This window comes from Pristis pectinata, chromosome 7, assembly GCF_009764475.1.
Source record: "Pristis pectinata isolate sPriPec2 chromosome 7, sPriPec2.1.pri, whole genome shotgun sequence".
In the NCBI taxonomy this organism is placed as follows: domain Eukaryota; kingdom Metazoa; phylum Chordata; class Chondrichthyes; order Rhinopristiformes; family Pristidae; genus Pristis; species Pristis pectinata.
The window spans coordinates 41,283,201-41,307,583 of record NC_067411.1 but is presented as its reverse complement, the minus strand read 5'-3'; the positions used below and the strand labels follow the sequence as shown (position 1 = coordinate 41,307,583).

Genomic DNA, 24,383 nt, shown 5'->3' with positions numbered 1-24,383 from the left:
TAATATATAATAGCGATGCTTTATATATCTTCTTACCTGAAGACAGGTGCAAAGTAATTGTTTAAATCCTCTACTATTTTCTTATGTTATAAATTCTTCTCTCTCTCTCTCACTCTCTCGCGCTCTCTCTCTGTGTATGGGGCCCACAAGTGTCATCACTGGTCTCCTTGTTTCATATCCATCTTGTACTCTTATCTTGCCTTTCTTCATCATTTTCTTGGTTGTCTTTTGCTGAGTTCTAAAATGCTCCCTATCCTCAGGCTTGCTGCTATTTCTGACAGCTTAATAAACCTAATTCCTCTAATTTACTGTTATCTTTAATTTCTCCTCCTTCACTTTTCCTTTTGGGTTTTGGTGCCTTGCAGGAATATTTCCAATCAACTTGTGCATTGTTTCTTTAAATACTATCCATTGCCTGGCCAATGTCATTACTTTCAATGTGTTTTCCAATCAACCACACTCAGCTCTACTCTCGTACCTTCATATATCCAGCAGGTCTAAGGTTATCAAGGGGGTTTATAGAGTAGACATAGAGATGTTTCTCCTTGAGGTAGAGCCCAGAACCAGGGCCATCAATGTATGACCATCACTAGTAAATCCATTGGGCAGCTCAGAAGAAAGCTGCTTCTCAGACAGGGTCATAAGGGTGAGAATAATAAACTCGCTCCGACTGTTTTAGGTAAATGGTTGGGTTATGTTTAAGCATTAGGGGGAAAGGAACAGAAGGATCTGCTGATAGTTTAAAGTGAATATTCCATTTCTGTGCTGCATATTGTGTGGAATTTACTTCAAGATCTTACAGTTAAAAGATAAATGTTATACTGAAAATATTTGTTTGCCCATTTGCAAGTACAGGAAGCTAACGTTATTAAAACATGCCTTTTTTTGTTGCACTCGAAACAAAATAAATGGAACATAAACAGAAAATGTTGGAAATACTCAGCTTGGGCAGCAGCTGTGGAGAGAGAAAAGGGTTAACGTTTTCGGTCAATTAAGTTTCAGCAGAATTGTTCTGATGAAAGGTCATCACCTGAAACATTAACTCTTTTTTTCCCTCCATTGATGCTGCCTGAACTGCAGAGTATTTCCAGCATTCTGTTTCTGTATCTGATTCCCAGCTTCCGAAGTATTTTACTCAAGTACAAAATGGGAATACAAACCTTGTCCCAGTAATAGCAAATTTATAGTACTACCTACTCAAATACCAGCATGGCTACATTAAGGTTACTGCCCTTGGGGCAAAGTTATGACATTGACTTGGAAGGAGCTTTCAGAAAATTTCAGCCCTTGAAGGTGTCCTTTCATACACTAAGCAACAGCACCCATGTGGAAATCAGTATTTTACATTACTGCTTCCAGTAATTACTACAATGAACAACTTTTATTTATAAAACACCTTTAACATGACAAACAATCCAACATACACACACCACATCACATAAGGAAATGCCAGGGTAGATACCAAAAGTTTAATAACAAATGTTTTATGAGCAGAAAAACGTTGAAGGGGAAAGGTTCTGAAGGTTGGGGAGGGGCACCTAAGGGATGTGTCCATCAACGGCACGGAAGTCAGATCCTGAAAATGTCTGTGCGGCCAGAATTGGAGGCCAGCAGAGATCTTGAGAGTGTGTGGAATGGTTGTTGTGGAAGAGGTGGGGAAGGAAGTGGTGTGTAACAGAGCTGGAGAAGTTTGCAGAGAAAAGGGAAAAGACATTGAGGGACTTGAAAGTGATAATATTACAAATGAAGCACAGTTCAAGTAGGCAGCAGAGAGATGGGTGAACAGGACATGGTGCACTCATTGGATACTACAATGTAGGAAACCTTTTGCCAATGAGATGGGGGAAACTGAAACAATTGAGTGTTTCTGTGCAGATAATTGAGCAAACAGAACAGGGGAAGGTGAAACTGCTTAAACCTGCTGCTTTTTCTTGTGTTGTTCCTTGGCAGAAACGAGGGAGGCTACCAGGCGTATGAAGGATCCGTTTGCAGACATTATCCGTCAAATGATGGTTCAAGTTGAAGGCATGGCCAAGCGTGTTTATAACATTGGTAACCTGCTGTGCTTTTTCTTTTGATTCTGCAGCTTATAGACATGCATAACTAAATCACATACTTGGTGGAATACTTGAGTGAGATATAAAACTTAACCTGAATCAGCATGTGAGAGTTTGTTTAAGTGGATATTTTTACATTTGAAGGGTGTTTTTGAACTGGTCACTTCCTGCAGACTGGATGAAGTATTTCCTTTTTTATTTGTTAATTGTAGTACTTTTTGAACCATGGTTAATTCAGTGCAAATAGTAATTAAAATCTTTGCTATGCATTGGAGCCTTCTGTGGGATCATTTTGGCGGGAGAATTGGGATAGTTTTCTAAAATGCAGCTTTTCCCACCTGTCACAGGCCTTGCCAGTCAGAGCCAATGTTACTTTCAATGTTTGCCTTGTCCTCAACAGATGAACTGTCGCACATCCAGAATCAAAATCGGGGGTCTCAGAAGTACGAGCAGTGGATCATCGAAGTTCAGAAAAGTTGCAAGGTTCTCCAAATGAAGGACGTGGAGAAGGAACGAAAGACTTGTCGGGCTCTCTTCACTTACACTGAGCACTTGCGAGTGAGTGATGCTTATACTGGTGTTATAACTCAGCCAGTAATGGGCTCGTGTGTGTGTATGATTATTGCAAAAACAATATGGTTTTCTGTATGTTGCAGTATTTTGAGTTCCAACTTAACATTTAAGCTACGCACTTAAACATCTAGATACATGGTCCACTAATCTATCCATTGCTTAAGCCCATTTAATTTTATATTGGTATGTTACTGTCCTCTTTTCCATCTGCTTTCAGCTACCTGGATGCTCAGCTCTTGAAAAGTGTCCTTAAACCTCATTACCTCTTTTTTTTATTTCTCTTTTGAAATGTTCCTTTTGTTTCATAACTCTTCTGTGCTGCATCTAGGGACATCTTCCAATGTTAAAAGCACTGCATAGAGACAAATTGTTGCACTTCGTTTAGGAGCATTTGTTATGCACTTTCAAAACACTCAGCACATTCTTCAACCCTTGATTGTCAAGTAATGGTTTTCTCATCTACTTTAGCATTTTCATTGTAACAATTACTAACTGTTTTCAAGTCAAGTTTGTTGTCGTGCACAAATACGGTGAGGTACATGTACAGTGAAAAACTTGCTTGCAACAGCATCACAAGCATGTAGGTTCAGACAACACACAGAACATAAATTATACATATACAGGACAGAAGGGGAAAAAATCATTTTTGCACTAATGTCTTGTCTCTGATTGTGCGAAACAAGTCCATAGTAGTGCAAGAGGGTGGTCCATAGTGTTCTGTTGCTGAGGTAGGATTAGGGTTGTGTAGGGCAGTTCAACAACCTGATGGTTGTAGGAAAGCAGCTTCCTGAACCTGCTGGTGTGGGACTTCAGGCTTCTGTACCACCTGCCTGACAGTAGCAGTGAGAAGAGGGCATGACCTGGATGATAGGGATCCTTGATAATAGACTTTCCTTTAACTATACCCTATTCGCACCCTTAGAAATACAATGATGCGCTGATTATCAATGATGATGCACGCACCAAAGATGCAGTAAACTACCTGGATCATTTCTTTACTAATGTCAAAGGAGGCGGATATGATGAGACAGAGCAGTTACTTACAGCATTATTTGAAGGTAAAAGATTTATTGTGCTTTAATCAGGCCTGATAGAACTTGTTTGTTTAAGCAATATTTATTGACTTGAAATTTGGGATGTAGAGGAGACATTTTACTAATTGGCTATTACAAGTTCTGTATAAATCATCTAACAAAATATAACAAGCAAATATGCATAATTGAATAAATAACACTTGCTTAATTGTTGCAATTTTAAAATTGTGACACCGGCTCAAACTCCATCCTGAGGTCCCGCTTCTGTTTTTTTGCAGCCGTGCAGCTTGTGACACCAACATGCATTGTATACTGGTTCAACAAACTGCAGTTTAAGAGAGTGGGAATTTGCAAGCACCGTGGGTGAACTGTCCTTGAGCCTGAGGGAGACTGCCTCTGGCTACCAAGAGGCAACAGCCTCAGTCCTTGTTAGCCAGCAGCTGTCCTCTCCACAACAGGGGCAGCCCTAGATTTCGGCAGGGGCATTTCAAGAAGCTCTTCCACAGAGTAGACATGGAACATAGAACATTACAGCACAGTACAGGCCCTTCGGCCCATGATGTTGTGCCAACCTTTTAACCTACTCTAAGATCAATCTAATCCTTCCCTCCCACATGGCCCTCCATTTTTCTATCATCCGTGTGCCTATCTAAGAGTCTCTTAAATGTCCCTAATATATCTGCCTCTACCAGCACCCTTGGCAGCACGTTCCACACACCCACCACTCTGTGTAAAAAAAAAACTTACCTGTGATATCCCCCTTGTACTTTCCTCCAATCACCTTAAAATTATCATAGAATCATACAACAGTACAGCACAATACAGGCCCTTCGGCCTACAATGCTGTGCCAACCTTTAAACCTCGCCTGACTATTTAACCCCTTCCTCCCACATATCCCTCTATTTTAAATTCCTCCATGTGCTTATCTAGCAATCTCTTGAACTTGACCAATGTACCTGCCTCCACCACCACTCCAGGCAGTGCGTTCCATGCCCCAACCACACTCTGGGTAAAAAAAACTTCCCTCTGATATCTCCCTTGAACTTCCCACCCATTACTTTAAAGCCATGCCCTCTTGTATTGAGTATTGATGCCCTGGGAAAGAGGCGCTGGCTGTCTACTCTATCTATTCCTCTTAATATTTTGTACACCTCTATCATGTCTCCTCGCATCCACCTCCTCTCCAAAGAGTAAAGCCCTAGCTCCCTTAGTCTCTCCTCATAATCCATACTCTCCAAACCAGGCAGCATCCTGGTAAATCTCCTCTGCACCCTTTCCAACACTTCCACATCCTTCCTATAATGAGGCAACCAGAACTGGACATAGCACTCCAAGTGTGGTCTAACCAGAGTTTTGTAAAGCTGCATCATTACCTTGCGGCTCTTAAACTCGATCCCACGACTTATGAATGCTAACTTTCCATAAGCTTTCTTAACTACCCTATCCACCTGTGAGGCAACTTTCAGGGATCTGTGGATATGAATCCCCAGATCCCTCTGCTCCTCCACATTACCCAGAATCCTGCCATTAACTTTGTACTCTGCCTTGGAGTTTGTCCTTCCAAAGCGTACCACCTCACACTTCTCCGGATTGAACTCCATCTGCCACTTCTCAGCCCAGCTCTGCATCCTATCAATATCCCTCTGCAATCTTCGACAATCCTCCACACTATCCACATCACCAACCTTTGTGTCGTTCGCAAACTTGCCAACCCACCCTTCTACCCCTTCATCCAAGTCATTAATAAAAATCACGAAAAGCAGAGGTCCCAGAACCGATCCTTGTGGGACACCGCTAGACACGGCCCTCCAATCTGAATGCACTCCCTCCACCACAACCCTCTGCTTTCTACAGGCAAGCCAAGCCTCCCTGGATCCCATGCCCTCTTACCTTCTGAAGAAGCCTACCATGTGGAACCTTGTCAAACACCTTACTAAAATCCATGTAGACCATATCTACTGCACTACCCTCATCAATTTGCCTGGTCACCTCCTCAAAGAACCCTATCAGGCTTGTGATATCTGATCTGCTCTTCACAAAGCCATGCTGACTGTCTCTGAGCAGACCATGATTCTCTAAATGCCCATAGATCCTATCTCTAAGAATCCTTTCCAACAGCTTACCCACCACAGATGTAAGGCTCATTGGTCTATAATTCCCTGGACTATCCCAACTACCTTTTTTGAATAAGGGGACAACATTTGCCACCCTCCAATCCTCCGGTACTATTCCTGTGGACAACGAGGACTCAAAGATCCTGGCCAACGGTCCAGCAATCTCCTCCCTCGCCTCGCAGAGCAACTTGGGGAATATTCCGTCAGGCCCCGGGGACTTATCTGTCCTAATATTTTCTAACAGCTCCAACACATCCTCTCTCTTGATATCTACATGCTCTGGAACATTAACTTTACCAACACTGTCCTCAGCGTCATCAAGGCCCCTCTTCTTGGTGAATACTGAAGAGAAGTATTCATTAAGAACCTCACCCACTTCCACAGCTTCCAGGCACATCTTCCCACCTTTGTCTCCAATCGGTCTTACCTTTACTCTCATCATCCTTCTGCTCTTCACGTAAGTGAAAAATGCCTTGGGGTTTTCCTTAACCCTACTCGCCAAAGCCTTTTCATGTCCCCTTCTTGCTCTCCTCAGCCCCTTCTTAAGTTCCTTCCTTGCCACCCTATATTCCTCATGAGCCCTATCTGATCCTCGCTGCTTACATCTTATGTATGCTGCCTTCTTCCTCCTAACTAGTTGTTCCACCTCTCGTCACCCATGGTTCCTTCACCCTGCCATTCTTTCTCTGCCTCACTGGGACAAATTTATCCCTAACATCCTACAAGAGATCCCTGAACAACGACCACATCTCCATAGTACATTTCCCTTCAAAAATGTCATCCCAATTCACACTCTCAAGTTCTAGCCTTATAGCCTCATAATTTTCCCTTCCCCAATTAAATATCTTCCTGTCCTCTTTGCTCCTATCCTTGTCCATGACAATGCTAAAGGTTAGGGAGCGGTGGTCACTGTCCCCCAAATGCTCACCCACCAAGAGATCTGTCACCTGACCCGGTTCATTACCTAATACTAGATCTAACATGGCATTCCCTCTAGTCGGCCTGTCAACATACTGTGACAGGAATCCGTCCTGGACACACTTAACAAACTTCGCCCCATCTAAACCTTTGGTGCTAAGCAGGTGCCAATCAATATTTGGGAAATTGAAGTCTCCAATGATAACAACCCTGTTATTCTTGCACCTTTCCAAAATCTGCCTCCCGATCTGCTCCTCAGTATCCTTGCTGCTACCAGGAGGCCTACAGAATACTCCCAGTAGAGTTCCTAACTTCCACCCATACTGACTCTAGAGAGGATCCTTCTACATTATCCACCCTTTCTGCAGCTGTAATAGTATCCCCGACCAGTAACGCCACCCCTCCTCCTCTTCTTCCCCCCCCCCCCTTCCCTATCCCTTTTAAAAAAAAAACTGAAATCCAGGAATATTCAGTATCCATTCCTGCCCTGGTGACAGCCAAGTCTCTGCAAGAGCCACAATAGCATAGTTCCATGATTTATCCAAGCTCTCAATTCATCACCCTTATTCCTAATACTTCCTGCATTTAAGTAAATGCACTTTAGCCCATCCACGTTATTACTTTTATACCCTATGCTCTGCTTCTCCTTCCTCAAAGCCTCTCTATATGTTAGATCTGACTTTACTCCATGCACTTCTTCCACTGACCTATCCCTCCGGTTCCCATTATGCCCCCTCATGTTAGCCATTTCTACCCTGGGAAAAAGTCTCTGGCTGACCACTTGATCTATGCCTCTTCTCATCTTGTACACCTCTATAAGGTCACCTCTCATCCTCCTTTGCTCCAAAGAGAAAAGCCCTAGCTCATGCAACCTATCCTCATAAGACATGCTCTCCAATCCAGACAGCATCCTGGTAAATCTCCTCTGCACCCTTTTTAAAGCTTCCACATCTTTCCTGTAGTGAAGCAACCAGAATTGAATACAATATTCTAAGTGTGGTTTAACCAGGGTTTTATAGAGATGCAGCATTACATCGTGGCTCTTGAACTCAATCCCCTGACTAATGAAGGCCAACACACCATATGCCTTCTTTACAACCCTATCAACTTGTGCGGCAACTTTGAAGGGTCTATGGACTTGGACCCCAAGATCCCTCTGTTCCTCCACACTGCTAAGAATCCTGCAATTAACCCTGTACTCTGCCTTAAAATTCAACCTTCTGATGTGAATCACTTCACACTTTTCTGGGTTGAACTCCATCTGTCAATTGTCAGCCCAGCTTTGCATCCTATCAGTCCCGTTGTAACCCTTGACAACCTTATACAATACCTACAAGACCACCAACCTTTGTGTTATCTGCAAACTTACTAACCCACCCTTCCACTTCCTCATCCAAGTCATTTATAAAAATCACAAAGAGCCGGGGTCCCAGAGGAGATCCTTGTGGAACAACTCTGGTCACCAACCTCCAGGCAGAATACGCTCCATCTACCACCACCCTCTGTCTTCTATAGGCGAGCCAATTCTGAATCCACACAGCCAAGTTTCCCTGGATCCCATGCCTCCAGACTTTCTGAATGAGCCTTCTTTGAGGAACCTTATCAAACACCTTACTAAAATCCATGTACGCCACATCCACTGCTCTACCTTCATCAATGTGCTTTGTCACATCCCCAAAGAATTCAATCAGGCTCGTGAGGCACAACCTGCCCCTCACAAAGCCATGCTGACTGTCCCTAATCAGCCTATGCTTCTCCAAATGCCCATAAATCCTGCCTCTAAGAATCTTCTCTAGTAATTTGCCCACCACTGAAGTAAGACTCACTGGTCTGTAATTCCAAGGGTTATCCCTACTCCCTTTCTTAAACAAAGGAACCACATTTGCCACCCTCCAATCATCTGGCACTACTCCTGTGGCCAGTGAGAACACAAAGATCGTCGCCAAAGGCGCAGTGATCTCTTCCCTCACTTCCCGTAATAACCTTGGATATATCCCGCCTGGCCCCGGTGACTTATCTATCCTAATGTTTTTCAAAAGTTCCAGCCCATCCTCTTTCCTCACGTCGACATGCCCTAGCGTATCAGCCTGTTGTACGCCATCCTCACAAATGTCAAGGTCTCTCTCTCTTTAGTGAATACTGAAGCAAAGTATTCATTAAGGACTCCCCTACCTCTTCAGGCTCCAGGCACGTTTCCTCTTTTATCCCTGATCAGTCCTACCCTCACTCTAGTCATCCTCCTATTCTTCACATACATGTAGAACACCTTGGGGTTTTCCTTAATCCCACTCACCAAGGCCTTCTCACGTCCATTCTCAAGCTCCTTCCTGGCTACCTTGTAACTCTCGAGCCCTGTCTGACCCCTGCTTCTTAAACCTTAGGTAAGCTTCTTTCTTCCTCTTCACTAGATATTCCACATCTCTTGTCAACCATGGTTCCTTCACCCTGCCATCCTTTTCCTGCCTCAATGGGACAAACCTATCCAGAACCCCATGCAAGTGATCTTTAAACAACCTCAACATTTCCACTGTGCATTTCCCTGAGTAGATCTGCTCCTAATTTACACTTCCAAGTTCCTGCCTAACAGCATCATAATTCCCCCAGCCCCAATTAAATACTTTCCCATACCTTCTGCTCCTATCCCTCTAAGGCAAGGGTAAAGGTCAGGGAGTTGTGGTCACTGTCTCTGAAATGTTCATCCACAGAGAGATTTGACACCTGACCAGGTTCATTGCCTAGTACCAGATCCAGAATGGCCTCTGCTCTAGTCGGCCTGTCTACATATTGTGTCAGGAATTCTTCCTGGACACACTTAACAAATTACGCCCAATCCAAATATTTTGCACTAAGGAGGTGCCAATCAATATTAGGGAAGTTGAAATCACCCATGACAACAACCCTGTTATTTTTGCACCTTTCCCAAATCTGCCTCCCGATCTGTTCCTCTGTCTCTGTTGCTATTGGGGTGGGGTGGGGTGCAGGGGTGGAGCTTATAGAATACTCCCAATAGAGTGATTGCTCCCTTCCTGTTTCTGAATTCCACCCACACTGACTTAGTAGACAATCCCTCCAGGACATCTTGCCTTTCTGCAGCTGTGATACTATCCCTGATAAGCAATGCCACTGCCCCATCTCTTTTACCTCCGTCCCTATCCCTTTTGAAACATCTAAACCCTGGAACATCCAGCAGCCATTACTGCCTTTGTGACAGCCAAGTCTCTGTAATGGCCACAACATCGTAGTTCCATGTACTGACCCATGCTCTAAGTTCATCGCCCTTGTTCCTGATACTTCTGGCATTAAAATAGACACACTTCAACCCATCCAACTCCAATTTTGCCCTATCAACTGCCTATCCTTCCTCACAGTCTCTCTATATGCTGCGTCAACCTGTACACCAACTGCCCCATCCTCTGACCTATCACTCGGGTTCCCATCCCCCTGCCAAACTAGTTTAAACCCTCTGCAGTAGGGCTTTTATGTAGTTCATCAAGGCTCTCAGATCAAGGAGACTGTGCACTGCCACACTGGTCTTGGATCAGAGGGGTGCACTGACCTTCCCGGGCTGCCTGCTGTGTTTTAAAAGCTTTGCCTGATTAGTCCCTCCAACTCCATTCCTACAATTATCAATGGAAGTATTTTTCATCAATTCAAAGGTGTGTTGAAATGAACTTTTAAAGGATTCAAACAAATCATATCCTACCAAACCTAGCTTTAATTTATTGATAAAGGCATGGTAGTGTAGCGGTTAGCGTAACACTATTACAGCGCCAGCGACCTGGGTTCAATTCCTGCCGCTGTCCGTAAGGAGTTTGTACATTCTCCCCATGTCTGCATGGGTTTCCTCCGGGTGCTCCGGTTTCCTCCCACATTCCAAAGACGTACGGGTTAGGAAGTTGTGGGCATGCTATGTTGGCACCGGAAGCGTGGCGACACTTGCGGGCTGCCCCCAGGACACTCTACGCAAAAGATGCATTTCACTGTGTGTTTCGATGTGCATGTGACTAAAAAGAAATCTTATTTTTCAAAACTTGGGGGAAAAGTCTTAATTAGGAGCAGGTTTTGTACCCTGAATGTGAGGCTGTCTGGTTTTATAAGAATTAGTACTATTTATTGATCTTTATGAGCTGCATTAAGCAATTTACTTGTTTTTATCCTCAGCGAAGAAACAGCAACTGCTGACAATAGAAGCTGACCCAGCTTATGAAAATCCCAAACTGACTGAAGTGAGGAAGATTTTGTGCGAGGAATATCGGAAAAACCCAAAGACCAAAACCATCATGTTTGTCAGAACCAGAGCTCTTGCTGATGTAAGCTCCCTTCAGCTGTTGAAAACAGTTTTACTTCATTTACTCCATCTGAATCATTGTTTAATTTAACCAGCATTTCAGGGGGATGACTCTAGATTCTCCAGTCTATTCACTGTAATCTCTAATCTATGGAACCATTCTGGTAAATCTCTCTTGTATCCTCTCCAAAGCCGTCAATTGTTCCCGAAGAATGATTTGATAGTTTTTTTTAAATCCAGATATTAAAATGTCTAATACCCTGCAACAGTTTAGACTAAGATGGCTTAATTGAATGGAAGAATAGGCGTGAGGGGCTATTATGTCTGTTGTAGAAAGTAAACATTTTCTTCAATATTAATTTTGAAAGAAATCTTGCATGGAAGCAGATGGAACAAGAAAGTAGACCTTTTTGATTTGGGGAGGTTAGTCTCTTATTTGAGGCTTCCTTGTCAAGTTAAAAGTGAATTAAATTCCTCTTTAAATGCAGGCATTGAGAAATTGGTTAAAAGACACTGAGACGCTGGCATTCTTACAACCTGAAATGCTATTAGGACGATCGAAGAACACAGGTAATTTTACCTTTTGTTTAATTATTAGATCTGTAATGGTGATAAGTTTTTGCACTTAATACAAGGACACTGAAATGTAAGGTTCTAAAGTTGAGTGGTTTTAATGCAGTAAGGAAGGAAGCTGTTCCCACTGGTGGGGAAGGCTGGTAGCCAGAAGTCATGGATTTGTTAATTTGAGAGAGAGAATCGCAGGTCACACAATGGCATTGAATTATTGTGATCTAATAAGGTTGTGTAGGTAGTTCAATGGTAACTTTAAAATGGAAATTGGACAAACAAACACTTGGCAAGCATTTTTATTTTTATTGTTGTTCTCTAAATGTCCTGAACTTGGGAAGGATTTGAGTCAAGCAGATCAGTGGCTCTGGAGTGACACAGGTCAGACAGCACAAAGATGGCAGATTTCCTCTGAGTTTCTTTTTAACAACAATTCAGTTTCATTGTTACCTTAAATTCCAGATTTATTTAACTGAGTTTAATATTCTCCAGTCACAGTGGGATTTGAACTCTCGTCTCTGGATCACCTAGTCAGAGCTCTGTCTGTTAGACTAGAAACTTAATCATAACAACATCCTACGTCAGACTGGAAGAACAGGAAGAGTGGAACAAATTGGACTAATGTTTCCACTTTATGCATCCACCAATTCCCATTGGCAGGTTATGACTGAGGCTCTTGCATCATCTTCCAGACAGCACATTCCACATTACATCATCATAACAATTCTTTTATTGACTCGGGTTGTTTAGCCAAGTAACTCAACTCTGTGTCCTCTGGTACCAAATAGAAACAGTTCTTGGCAGTGTTGTTATAATTAGGCAATGTTCAACTGATAATTAACACTGGATTTAACATGCTGGAAGAGAAGGCTTTAATGGTTTTATTTCACTACCCCACTCAAAGGCTTCTCCTCACAGCTTTTAAATCAGGAAAAAACTGTAGGAGGAACGATAATCACATATGTTGGAATACAAGAAAGCATTCTAAGGAGTAGGTGGCTTGTGTGCGATAATTTGTCAACTTTGTTCATCTGTGTACAATCTAGATCTGTTAAGTGTATTTACAATAATTTGTATTGATACCACCAGTAAAGTAAAACGTCCCAACAGTGGAATGCTTATTAAACCAAATGACACCAAGCTACACAAGGAGGTTAGTTGGGTGAAAGTCAACAAGAAAGAGGTTGCATTTCTGCACTGCCTTTCACAGTCTCTGTTCATCCCAACGCAATTTGCAGCCAATAAAGGAAGCGTTTTTGAAGTGGAGGCATTGTTGCAACAAAGTCTTCTAAAAGTAGATAAAGCCGTTCAGAGAAGTGGGGTGATTTAAGGACAGAATTCCAGAGCCTGGGTCCTTGACAGCTGAAGGTAGAGTGCCAATGGTGGAACGATTAAAAATGTGGATGTGTAACAGACCAGAATTGGTGGTATAGGTAAGACATATTGGGGATTGTGGTGAATGGGGTATAGCGATGATTGTCAGGCTGGAAGGCTTTGTGGAGTTGGAGACAGTGTGTAATTATAAAAGTATTACTTTCTATTAACCTAGCATTGCAGATGATATTAAAAGGTAATCATTTTAGCAACAGTTTTTTTTCTCTCCGCAGGAATGACTCTCCCCTCACAAAAAGAAGTGCTGAATTCCTTTAGAAATGAATCTGGGGGAAGCAAAATCCTTGTGGCCACATCAGTCGCTGATGAAGGAATCGACATTGTACAGTGTAACCTTGTACTGTTATATGAATATGTGGGAAATGTTATAAAAATGATCCAAACGAGAGGTAAGGTTCCTGAAAAAACCTGGTGATGCACTGATCAGGAGTTCCCATAGAATTTAACACATTTACTGTGAGAACAGTGTAGAGATGTGACTAGCAGTTACTAATTGATAAATCTGTTAATTAACAACCAGCAAGCTCAATTAATATAAATTTCATTATTATGCACAGAGTGAGTGGTTTGTTCTTAGATTATTTGCCATTAAGATGCAAAAGATGAATGTGTTAGGAGTTCATTGCCCTTGCATCACTTTGTGGTAATTCTGTTTAATTCTTTAAGAGGGATGATTTAGATACAAGTTGTTGCTATTGTCACAGGCCGTGGAAGAGCACAAGGCAGCAAGTGCATCCTTGTTACCAGCAAGAAAGAACAGGTAGAGAAAGAAATGATCAATTCTGCACAGGAAAAGATGATGTACAAAGCTATACAGGAATTACAACAATGGGACCGGCCAACATTTAGTAAAAAGGTAATAATAATAAAAATTAGTTTTGATCTATTCTAGGAGTCTGGGAGGCACATGCAGCAATATGCAAAATGTTCTTTCATGAATGTATTTTATTGCTAACACTCCACTTTATAAAATTATGGGAAAACATTAAACCCGTACTTAGTACAAGGACTAGAGGTTTGAGTCTGCAAATTGGTCACAAGTTTCTTGGAATTTGCAGTTTGCTTTATTAGTCACTGAAGTTTTGTGTTATTCCGATGTGAAAATTTAATATGCTTAACAAATTTTCTGTCAAATTATGGTCATTCTGCATGAATGATCTGTAAAAATGTTTGACCCGCTGAGCTCCCCCAGCATTTTGGTTTTTGCTCCAGATTACAGCAACTGCAGTCTCTTCTGTCACCATCTTTACTGAACATAGAAGTCAGTGGCTGTTCTTGTTTAGGTATAATTAACCTGGTTATTTAGATTTTCCTTTAACTCTGATCCAGAAAATATTTAGATGAAAATTTTGTGTGATTCAGTTTGCGATGATGTTTCAGGTGGCTTACTTTCTGTCTTGAATGCAAAATCTTCCCATTCTACTTTTCAAAAGTTGTTTTCTTATTCAGAGCTACTTTTTTTCTTAAAACTATTCAATTTTAGTTTTACATTAATTTTGTGTGTGATGAACACCTAAATCATATGGGCAAAGGTAGCCTACATGAGAAGCTCAGACTATTTTTAGGATAGTTTCTTAGAAAAGCATATTATGGAGCCAGTGATCAGGCGCTTCACCTGGTGCTGTACAATGACATACAGTGGCATGCAAAGTTTGGGCACCCCGGTCAAAATTTCTGTTACTGTGAATAATTAAGCAAGTAAAAGATGACCTGATTTCCAAAAGACATAAAGATAAAGATGACATTTCTTTAATATTTTAAGCAAGATTTCTTTTTTATTTCCATCTTTTACAGTTTCAAAATAACAAAATAGGAAAAGGGCCCGAAGCAAAAGTTTGGGCACCCTGCATGGTCAGTATAGTAACACCCCCTTTGGCAAGTATCACAGCCTGTAAACACTTTCTGTAGCCAGCTAAGAGTCTTTCAATTTTTCTTTAGGGGATTTTCGCCCATTCTTCCTTGCAAAAGGCTTCTAGTTCTGTGAGAGTCTTGGGTCGTCTTGCATGCACTGCTCTTTTGAGGTCTATCCACAGATTTTCGATGATGTTTAGGTCGGGAGACCATGAGGGCCACGAGAAAACCTTCAAGTTTGTGCCTCTTGGGGTAGTCCATTGTGGATTTTGAGGTGTGTTTAGGATTGTTATCCTGTTGTAGAAGCCATCCTCTTTTCATCTCCAGGTTCTTTTTTTTTACAGACGGTGTGATGTTTGCTTCCAGAATTTGCTGGTATTTAATTGAATTCATTCTTCCCTCTACCAGTGAAATGTTCCCTGTGTCACTGGCTGCAACACAAGCCCAAAGCACAATCGATCCACCCCTGTGCTTAACAGTTCGAGAGGTGTTATTTTCATGAAATTCTGCACCCTTTTTTCTCCACACTTTCCTGCATCCTCACCACAAAATTCAGTGTCAGAAGTTTGCAAAGGAACATCTAAACAAGCCTGATGCATTTTGGAAACAAGTCATGTGGACTGATGAAGTTAAAATAGAACTTTTGGCTGCAAATGAGCAAAGGTATGTTTGGAGAAAAAAGGGTGCAGAATTTCATGAAAAGAACAGCTCTCCAACTGTTAAGCACAGGGGTGGATCGATCATGCTTTGGGCTTGTGTTACAGCCAGTGGCACGGGGAACATTTCACTGGTAGAGGGAAGAATGAATGCAATTAAATACCAGCAAATTCTGGAAGCAAACACCACACTGTCTGTAATTAAAAAAAAGCTAGAGATGAAAAGAGGATGGCTTCTACAACAGGATAACGATCCTAAACACACCTCAAAATCCACAATGGACTACCTCAAGAGGCACAAGCTGAAGGTTTTGCCATGGCCCTCACAGTCCCCCGACCTAAACGTCATCGAAAATCTGTGGACAGACCTCAAAAGAGCAGTGCATGCAAGACGACCCAAGAATCTCACAGAACTAGAAGTCTTTTGCAAGGAAGAATGGGCGAAAATCCCCCAAAAAAGAATTGAAAGACTCTTAGCTGGCTACAGAAAGAATTTGCAAGCTGTGATACTTGCCAAAGGGGGTGTTACTAAGTACCGACCATGCAGGGTGCCCAAACTTTTGCTTTGGGCCCTTTTCCTTTTTTGTTATTTTGAAACTGTAAAAGATGGAAATAAAAAAGAAATCTTGCTTAAAATATTAAAGAAATGTGTCATCTTTAACGTTATGCCGTTTGGAAATCAGGTCATCTTTTACTCGCTTAGCTATTCACAGTAACAGAAATTTTGGCCAGGGGTGCCCAAATATTTGCATGCCACTGTACGATTAGTGAATTAACATCATGAAGGCAGCCCTAGGCAGCAGCAGTCATAATGTGATTGAATTTTATATGCAGTGAGGGAGAGCAGAATATTAAACTTAAAAGGCAACCATGAGGGCATGGAAGCTGAGCAAGCTAAGGTGAACAAGCAACTTCGCTTACAGGATCACCCAGCTGAGATGCAGTGGCAGATAATTAAGGGGATCTTTTAGAATATGCAGAATAAATCCATTCCAATGACAAAGAAAAATTCCAATGGGAGGACCCAGCATCCATGGTTAATTAAAAATGTTAAAGACAGTATCAGACTTAAAAGAAAAAATACATACAAGTAGTAAGACAAAACACTTGACAGAATTTTAAAAAAAACAGCAACAAATAACTAAAAGATTATAAAGGATAGATTAGATTGCAAAATAAAACCGGTCATAAAAATAACATATTTTGTAAACAAAAGGAAGTGTTGGTCCTATAGAAGCTGACTCTGGGGAATTAATGGAAAATAAGGAGATGTCATATGAATTAAACAGGTATTTTTGAATCAGTTATCACTGCAGAGGATATAAGTAACAGGGCAGAAGGAGCAGTAAGTCAGGAATAAGAAGGGATGGAGACACTTGGGGAAATTTAAAAAAAAAACATCAGGTCAGTTATTTAGTAAATGGTTGAGGCTGTGGGCTGACAGGACTGAGTCCTAATGGACCTCATCGGAAGCGTCTTAAAAGTAGTACACAGTGAGATAGGTGATGCATTGGTTTTAATTTTCAAAAATTTCCCAGATTCAAGGAAGGTTCTGTTAGAATGGAAAACAGCAAATGTGATTATTTAAAAAGGTAACATGACAGAAAGCAAGAAGCTACAGGCCAGCTTAACATCTGTAATTGGGAAATCACTGGAAGCTATTATTGAAGACTATATAGCAGGGCACTTAAGAAATGAAAGAAAATGAGACAAAGTCAACTTGGTTTTGTGTAAGGGAAATCACATTTCATCACTGGAGTTCTTTGAAGAAGTAGCATGTGCTGTGGATAAAGGGGAACCAGTGGATGTATTGTATCAGGATTTCCAGAAGGCAATTCATGAGGTGTCACATCAAAGGTTATTGCAGAAGATAAAAACTCCGTTTCTGGTTTAAGATTCCATGTTTTACCAACTAATCTCTCAATTGATCACCTTCAAAATATCCACATACACACAGTCCCACTGTTCCTGCATATTTCAGCACTAAAGCTTTCAGTCTCTATTATCTCTCCCCATTCTGTTAGCCTGCAACCTATTGTAGTCGATGGTATCATTCTCATCCTCTGGCACCATCAGCAAATTTTGAGCCTTTTAAATTCAGGGTAACGTCCAATTCATTTAGTTTTAGAGACATACGCCAGGCCACTGAGTCCATGCTGACCATCAAGCATCCATTTACACTAATCCCATTTTATTCTCTCCACATACCCATCAATTTCCCCCTGATTTTATGACTCATGTACACACTAGGGGCCAATTAACCTATCAACCTGCATATGTTTTGAATGTGGGAGAAAATTGGAGCACCCAGAGGAAAACCACAGTCACAGGGAGAACATGCAAACTCCAGACAGATAGCCCCCGAGGTCAGGACTGAACTTGGGTCTCTGGGGCTGTGAGGCAGCAGTTCTATTAGTTGTACCACTGTGCCACCCATTTATATAAACAGTAATCCTAGCACTGACCCTTGGAGAACACCATTGTCTAATAACTGTCAGTCTGACCAACAACCCTTTACCACAATTATTTTCAGTCCTTAAGCCTTTTGTTTTTTTTTAATTTTAAATCCAACCTGGCACTGTTCCATGAGTTTTAATTCTGTTAACAGCTCAGTGACACTTTGTTGGATGTTTTCTTAAAATTCACGAAGACAACATTCATTGTATTCCCTTCATGAGTGACTACTTCCAGTTAGTCAAACACAGTCTGCCTTTTACAATTCTGTCCTGAGTCTCCTTAATTCCCTCAAATCTCTCCAAGTGCCGCTTTTTTAAAAAAATCTTGTGTAGTTTCTAAACTTTACCCACCACTAATGTTAATTGGACTGGCCTACAGTTGCAAGGAATGCCTTTACATTCTTTCATAAAAAAGGTATCACATTTGCCACTTTTTAATACTCTGACACCCTCCCCATTGGGAAGAATGGATGATCATGGCAGACCATTCCACTATCTCCACCCTGACTTCCCTTAGCAACCTAGGATGCAAGCCATCAAGATCAAGCAAAGCCAACCTCTCCAGTATGTCCTGCCTGTCAGTTTTCACCCAGTCCATTATCTCTACTTGTCCCTGTACCCTGCTTCCAGTAATGTTAGCATCCTCTTCCCTAGTAAACATCAATTCAAAGTACCTATTAAGTAGCTTTACTTCTAGGCATACATCTTTGCCCCTTTAGCTCCTATTTCATCCCTTACTCTCCACTTGTATGTGGCTCGGTTCCCATTGAAGCATTGACTTGACATTACATTGTGGATAGTCTTTTTGTTTCATCATATTCCATGATCCAAGTCATCCAAGGAGCTCTGGTCTTGGTTCCCCTTCCGTGCCTTCCTTTGGGAATGTACTTAGCTTGTACCTGAAACATCTCACTAAAGGTCACACACATTTCCATTACAGTTGTTCTGTCAGTCTTTGCTTCTGTCTTATTATGACCAGATTCCTGATCTTTTTTATCTTCTCTATTCCTAATCTAAACCTTGTAACATGATGATTACTCTGTCCACCTCATTCGTCAGCACCAGATCCACTAATGCCTCTTCCTACCTGGGCCAAGAGCAAAAAATACTCTCCCTTCTTTCACTGTAACATTATTTCATTTATACTTGGATAAACAAATTCCTTTGAAGTTCTATTGTTCATGCAAATCTATAGTTTACCTTGCAGATTTGCTCCTTTGTCTCTCTATTTAGAGGCCTACAGAATACCCCCAACAACATGATCATACACTTCCATTTTCAACACTAACCAGATATTCACCTACCTGTGTAGTTCTCAGGTACGTTAAGATTTTCCACTGCTGCTCTCCACGGTGGAAAATCACTCAATCCCTTGTCATTCTGCAAGCAATACTGACATGTCTTCCCACCCAATTTCAAATGGTCAGAGCAAGACATTGAAACTCATTATCTTAATTAACGATGGAGTAATGGGAGGTGTTTCAGCAGTGGACATAATATTTCAAGGAATTTAGCAAGGGTATAATCCTAAATCATTCAATTCTCTCCTCCAAGATAAACATCATTCAAGCAGATGAGAAGAAAATGAGAGAGTTTAAGAGCAATGAAAGTACTGACAAGCCAGCTGAAAGCTACAAGTTACTTTGTGGCAAGTGCAAGATTTATGCATGCGATTCCGACGACATAAGAATCATTGAGGTAAGTCCAAATTTACTAATCTACCACTAATATTAAAGTATTCAAATGATAGGGGTTACAAAATACTAAGTTAAGTGCAACCACCTTTAAGATTTGTTCGGTATCATCTTCTAAACTCTATCACCATGGCTGATAGGGAATGGCACCATTTACCTTTGACCCATGCCCTGGTAGATCTGCTCTCCCCTCCTCTCCCGCATCTGCCTATCACCACCTTGTGCCCATCTTGCCTCCCCTCTTTTGTCCACCTATCACTGCTCTGTTTTCCTCTCTGCCCTCCTATATTGGGCTTCCCCTTTTCCTACCTTCAGTTCTGAAGGGTCCTGACCCGAAACATTGACTGTTTTTCTCCACGGATGCTGCCTGACCTGCTGAGTTCCTCCAACATCTTGTTTTTTTTCCCCATTGGCACCATTTACAGGTTCCCCACTGAGTCTCTCACTACCCTGGTTTGGAAATATTTCAACATTCCTTCATCATCACTAGGTCTAAGTGCAGGAACACCCAGCTTATCAATGGTATAGGAGTACCTTCACTACAGGGACTGCAGTGGTTCAACATTATGCTGCACTATCACCTCCTCAGGGATGAACTATAAACATTGGCCTACTAGCAAGGTCATGAATGAATAGATAAAAAAAAATACTCAAATCCTCCTTTACTACTTGGACCTCAATGATTAACTTGCTCACTTTTACAATTTTGGAAAAACATTGAGATAAAAGTCCCACTCATCTATTAACAAAAACTTCAACAATGTATTCTACCTACCAGTAATCTGAGACCATACAAAAGTAGTTCCACTAAAATCTACTATTTTAGCACTTTCAATTATGTTGTGCATCCCTATTAGGAGTGTGCATATCTGAGGTTAAGCAGTAATTATTTCAGAGGCTTCAGCTAAATATAATGAATGGCTAAGATGTGGAATGCAATTTGATAACTTTGACTGAGAGAAGAAAAGTTGAACAGAGGGAAATAAAACTGGACACAGTCAGAGAGAACGAGCTGCTGATCAGAATTGCATGGATTTTTGTAAAGAGACACCATTGAAAGAAAAATAGTAGCACTGTATCAGAGAACATGAATTCCAAGAGAGTGCAAAGTATTAGCAGCATGATGAAAATTCAGGGCATACTAGAAACATTCACGGGGTGGCAGCTGGAGCTGCTGTTCCACAGCTCCAGAAAACTGGTTTGATGTTTACCATGGTGGCTGAGTGGAGTTTGCACATTTTCTCTGTGACTCTGTGGGTTTCCACTGGGTGCTTTTGTCTCCTTCCATGAGCTAATGACATCCTGGTTGGTAGGTTAATTGGCTATTGTAAATTGCCTCTATTGTAAATGGGTTGCAAGAGAATCAGTGCAGGGGATGTGAGAGGTAAAATAGGATTAGTGTAGTTGGGTGCTTGATGGTCAATGTGACAATGAGCCAGAGCGCCAGCTTCTGTGTTGTATCACCGTGCAACACTATGATCCTACTGGGCAGGAAAACTAGCTTTCCAGGATGGGTTAAACTATTTGAGAGTAGGGATGGTCATTATGAACATCTCTGATCTCTTCAAAAACGTGACTATTCCTCAGCAGAATATGACCGGACAGTTAAAAGATACTGCGGTTTAAGGAACCTGAGTGGGTAGATTAAGACAAGACCAAGATCCAATTGAATGGTGGAATAGACTTGAAGAGCCAGATGGTCTGCTTTTGTTCTTCTGGTAAAGAATGGTGCCCTTTTCCACTACAAATATTTACTGTCAGCAACAATGACTTCTTGGTAAAGAATAACACAGCTAGCTTCAGAGTAAATCTCCCTCTTCTGAACAAAGTACTGCAACTTTGTAGGTTTTGTTCTTGATTTTTACACTGGCTATTTTGAATAAGTTTGCCAATTTAGAGGCTATTACAGACAATTTTATCCCTATGTCTGCTGAACAGAAAGTTCTTTTAATTTCCAAACAGCTATTTTATAGAATGACTTTCATATTGTTTTGTTTTATCCACTTGTGGAATATTTACAGAACCGTATTACAGGTATTTTCTACTTGTGCATTTCTCCTCCTTATCCTATAGAGGCCTGCATGTCAATAGTACATTTCACACAAAGGAATTGGGAGAATAAAAAATATTTTAAAAAACTGTTCAGCAGTTTATGCACAGCAGTCTTCAGTAAACAGTAGTGTAATAATAACCAGATAATGATCAAGGGATTAAATACTGTTCTAGAATGCATGTTTAGTGCAGTAAATGTGCAATTATGTGAAAAATGTTTTTTTCTTTCAGGATGCACATCACGCAGTTATTGACAAAACCTTCTTGAACCGCTATCAAACCCAACCCCACAAAAAGCCAAAGAACATTGGTTCCCTGCAGAAGAGAGAGAAATTGCACTGCAAGGACTGTGCGCATGATTGGGGAATCACTGCAAATTTCAACGTGTTTAAAGATCTACCAGTAATTAAAATTGACAGCTTCGTTCTACATAACATCAAAACTGGTGCCCCATGTATTGTGAAGAAATGGAAGGATGTCCCATTTTCAATCAAGAAGTTTGACAGTGGTGAATTTTGTCAGGAAATATAGATAAGAAAGATCCCAAACATCATTTTCCTTATTAGATGATATTCTTCATTAAACAGAAGGAGGCTTGATGGCACTTTGCAATTTAGCTGTAAACCCATTAAGAGGACAGTTCTAACTTTTATTCAACACTTGGCCATCAGTAGTCATATATAACTATTGATTTTTGAAACAATCTGAATATTCAAAACTTTCATACAAAGATATATAAATACTCACTTTCAAAATATAAGCTTGAATTTCTCTCTGGAATAATGCACTGATAAATACATCAGAACATGGAGTACACAGATGTGCAGTAACTAGGATATCATTGCAGTCATTTTGATGAAATCTTGCTTTGGCAATCATACACTTTTTTGTTCAATGGTAGAGTAAATAAATGTTCTGGTGCCTTAAATAAATGAAGGTTACTAATAAATCTATTCTAGAATTTAGGAGAAATATTTTTAAATCTAGGAGTGGTGAGTATGTGCAGTTTATAACAATAGGTAGTGGTTGAGGCTATTAACAGATACTTTTAAAGGAGAAAACAGATAAATACAAAGGAATGGAGATTATGGTGAAAAGGTGTGTGAGGGCTTGTGTGGAACATAAGCCAACAAACAAGATGCTGGAGGAACTCAGTGGGTCAGGCAGCATCGATGGAGGGAAATGGACAGTCAGTGCTCCAGATTCCAGCATCTGCAGTCTTTTGTGTCTCTGTAGAATTATAGGCTAGTTGGCGTATTTCTATCCTGTACACTTCATGGAAGGTGCTTGATCTAAATACTTCAAGCACTTTTTAAGAAAGTTTTAACAATTATATTTGTACATAAGCCATTCAGAAATGCATTGAATTTTCTCTGCTGCTTCAGTAAACAATTAAAATGCTCGACTGGTTAAAATGACAAATTACTGTGTTCTAACTTTATGAAAATAGTAGGTGTGTGCAGTGCATGAAATGGTTACGCTAGTGTGAACAATGATATTTCTCCAAAAGAAAAGCCATCTTGTCCCTTGAAGCAGTAAATGCTAAACAAGGAAGGCCTGACCGGAATATTAAAAGTGTAGGGTGGTACTTTAAAAATGAAAAAAATTAGAAAGGCAAAGAAGGGGTATGAAATATCACTGGTGGGCAAGATTAAAGAAAATCCATTAAGCATTTTAAGGTACATTAAGGCAAAAGGGTAAACAGCAAAAGAGTAGGGCTCATTAGGGATCAAAGGAGCAATCCATTCATGGAGCCTGAGGATGTATGTGAGGTCTTAAATGATTATTTCTCACCTGTACTCACTGAAGGATACTGCAGTTGGAGAATTCACGGAGAGGGATGATGAAATTCTACAACAAGCTACCATTGAAAAGGAGAAGAATTGGATGCCTTGGGCTCAAAAGTGGATAAATCCCCAGCATCCAATGCGATGTTTCCCAGGCTGCTATGGGAGCAAGGGAGGAAACTGCTGGGGCCCTGAGATTTTTTTTTAAAATCAGGTGAAATTTCAGATGACTGGAGAACAGCAAATGCGGAAGCTATATTTAAGAAGGACAGCGTGGATAAGCCAGATGATTACAGATCAGTGAGTGCAAGAGAAGTTATTGGAAAAAATTCTGAAATACAGGGATAATCTACACTTGGAAAGGCATGGCTTTGTTAGGGGAAGATTCCTTCTGACCAATTTAATTGAATTTTTCAAATAGATAACAAAGTGTATTTGATGAGGGCAGTGAGATTATGTACTTCAGTAAGGTCTGACATTAGGGACTAATCCAAAGGTTAGAATCATGGGATCCACAGCAAGTTAGCAAATTAGATCCAAAATTGGCTTGGTGATAGGAAGCACAGATAGTGGATGTTTTTTGTGATTGGAAACCTGTAAGGAGTTTGTATGTTCTCCCCGTGTCTATGTGGGTTTCTTCCCACATTCCAAAAAAAAAGACACGGGTTAGGAAGTTGTGGGCATGCTACATTGGCGCCGGAAGCGTGGCGACACTTGCGGGCTGCCCCCAGAACACTATGCAAAAAGATGTATTTCACTGTTTCGATGTACATGTGACTAATATAGGTCTCATCTCTTATCTGTGATCAGTGCTGGGACTCTTACTATTTGTTATATACTGTACATTAATGAATTGGATGTGAATGTAGGAGATATGAAAGTTCACAGAAGACATTAAAATTGGTGGCACCATTAGTAGTATGGAGGGTAAAGGACGATACTT

The 24,383-nt window shown here is 41.0% G+C and overlaps 1 protein-coding gene across 3 annotated transcripts in view; it reads left to right on the top strand.

Annotated features, from left to right (window-relative positions):
- The window catches only part of LOC127572301 (antiviral innate immune response receptor RIG-I-like), a 67,691-nt gene extending 44,616 nt beyond the window's left edge, over positions 1 to 23,075 (top strand). For all 3 annotated transcript variants that reach the window (XM_052019368.1, XM_052019369.1, XM_052019367.1), the window contains exons 11-19: positions 1,951 to 2,052; positions 2,458 to 2,615; positions 3,553 to 3,688; positions 10,859 to 11,007; positions 11,474 to 11,555; positions 13,160 to 13,333; positions 13,649 to 13,800; positions 19,462 to 19,605; positions 21,885 to 23,075. In XM_052019368.1, the coding sequence (XP_051875328.1) occupies positions 1,951 to 2,052; positions 2,458 to 2,615; positions 3,553 to 3,688; positions 10,859 to 11,007; positions 11,474 to 11,555; positions 13,160 to 13,333; positions 13,649 to 13,800; positions 19,462 to 19,605; positions 21,885 to 22,184 (1,397 nt within the window). In that variant the 3' untranslated portion in view covers positions 22,185 to 23,075. The remainder of the gene's footprint in view (positions 1 to 1,950; positions 2,053 to 2,457; positions 2,616 to 3,552; positions 3,689 to 10,858; positions 11,008 to 11,473; positions 11,556 to 13,159; positions 13,334 to 13,648; positions 13,801 to 19,461; positions 19,606 to 21,884) is intronic.
- Positions 23,076 to 24,383: the final 1,308 nt, after the last annotated feature.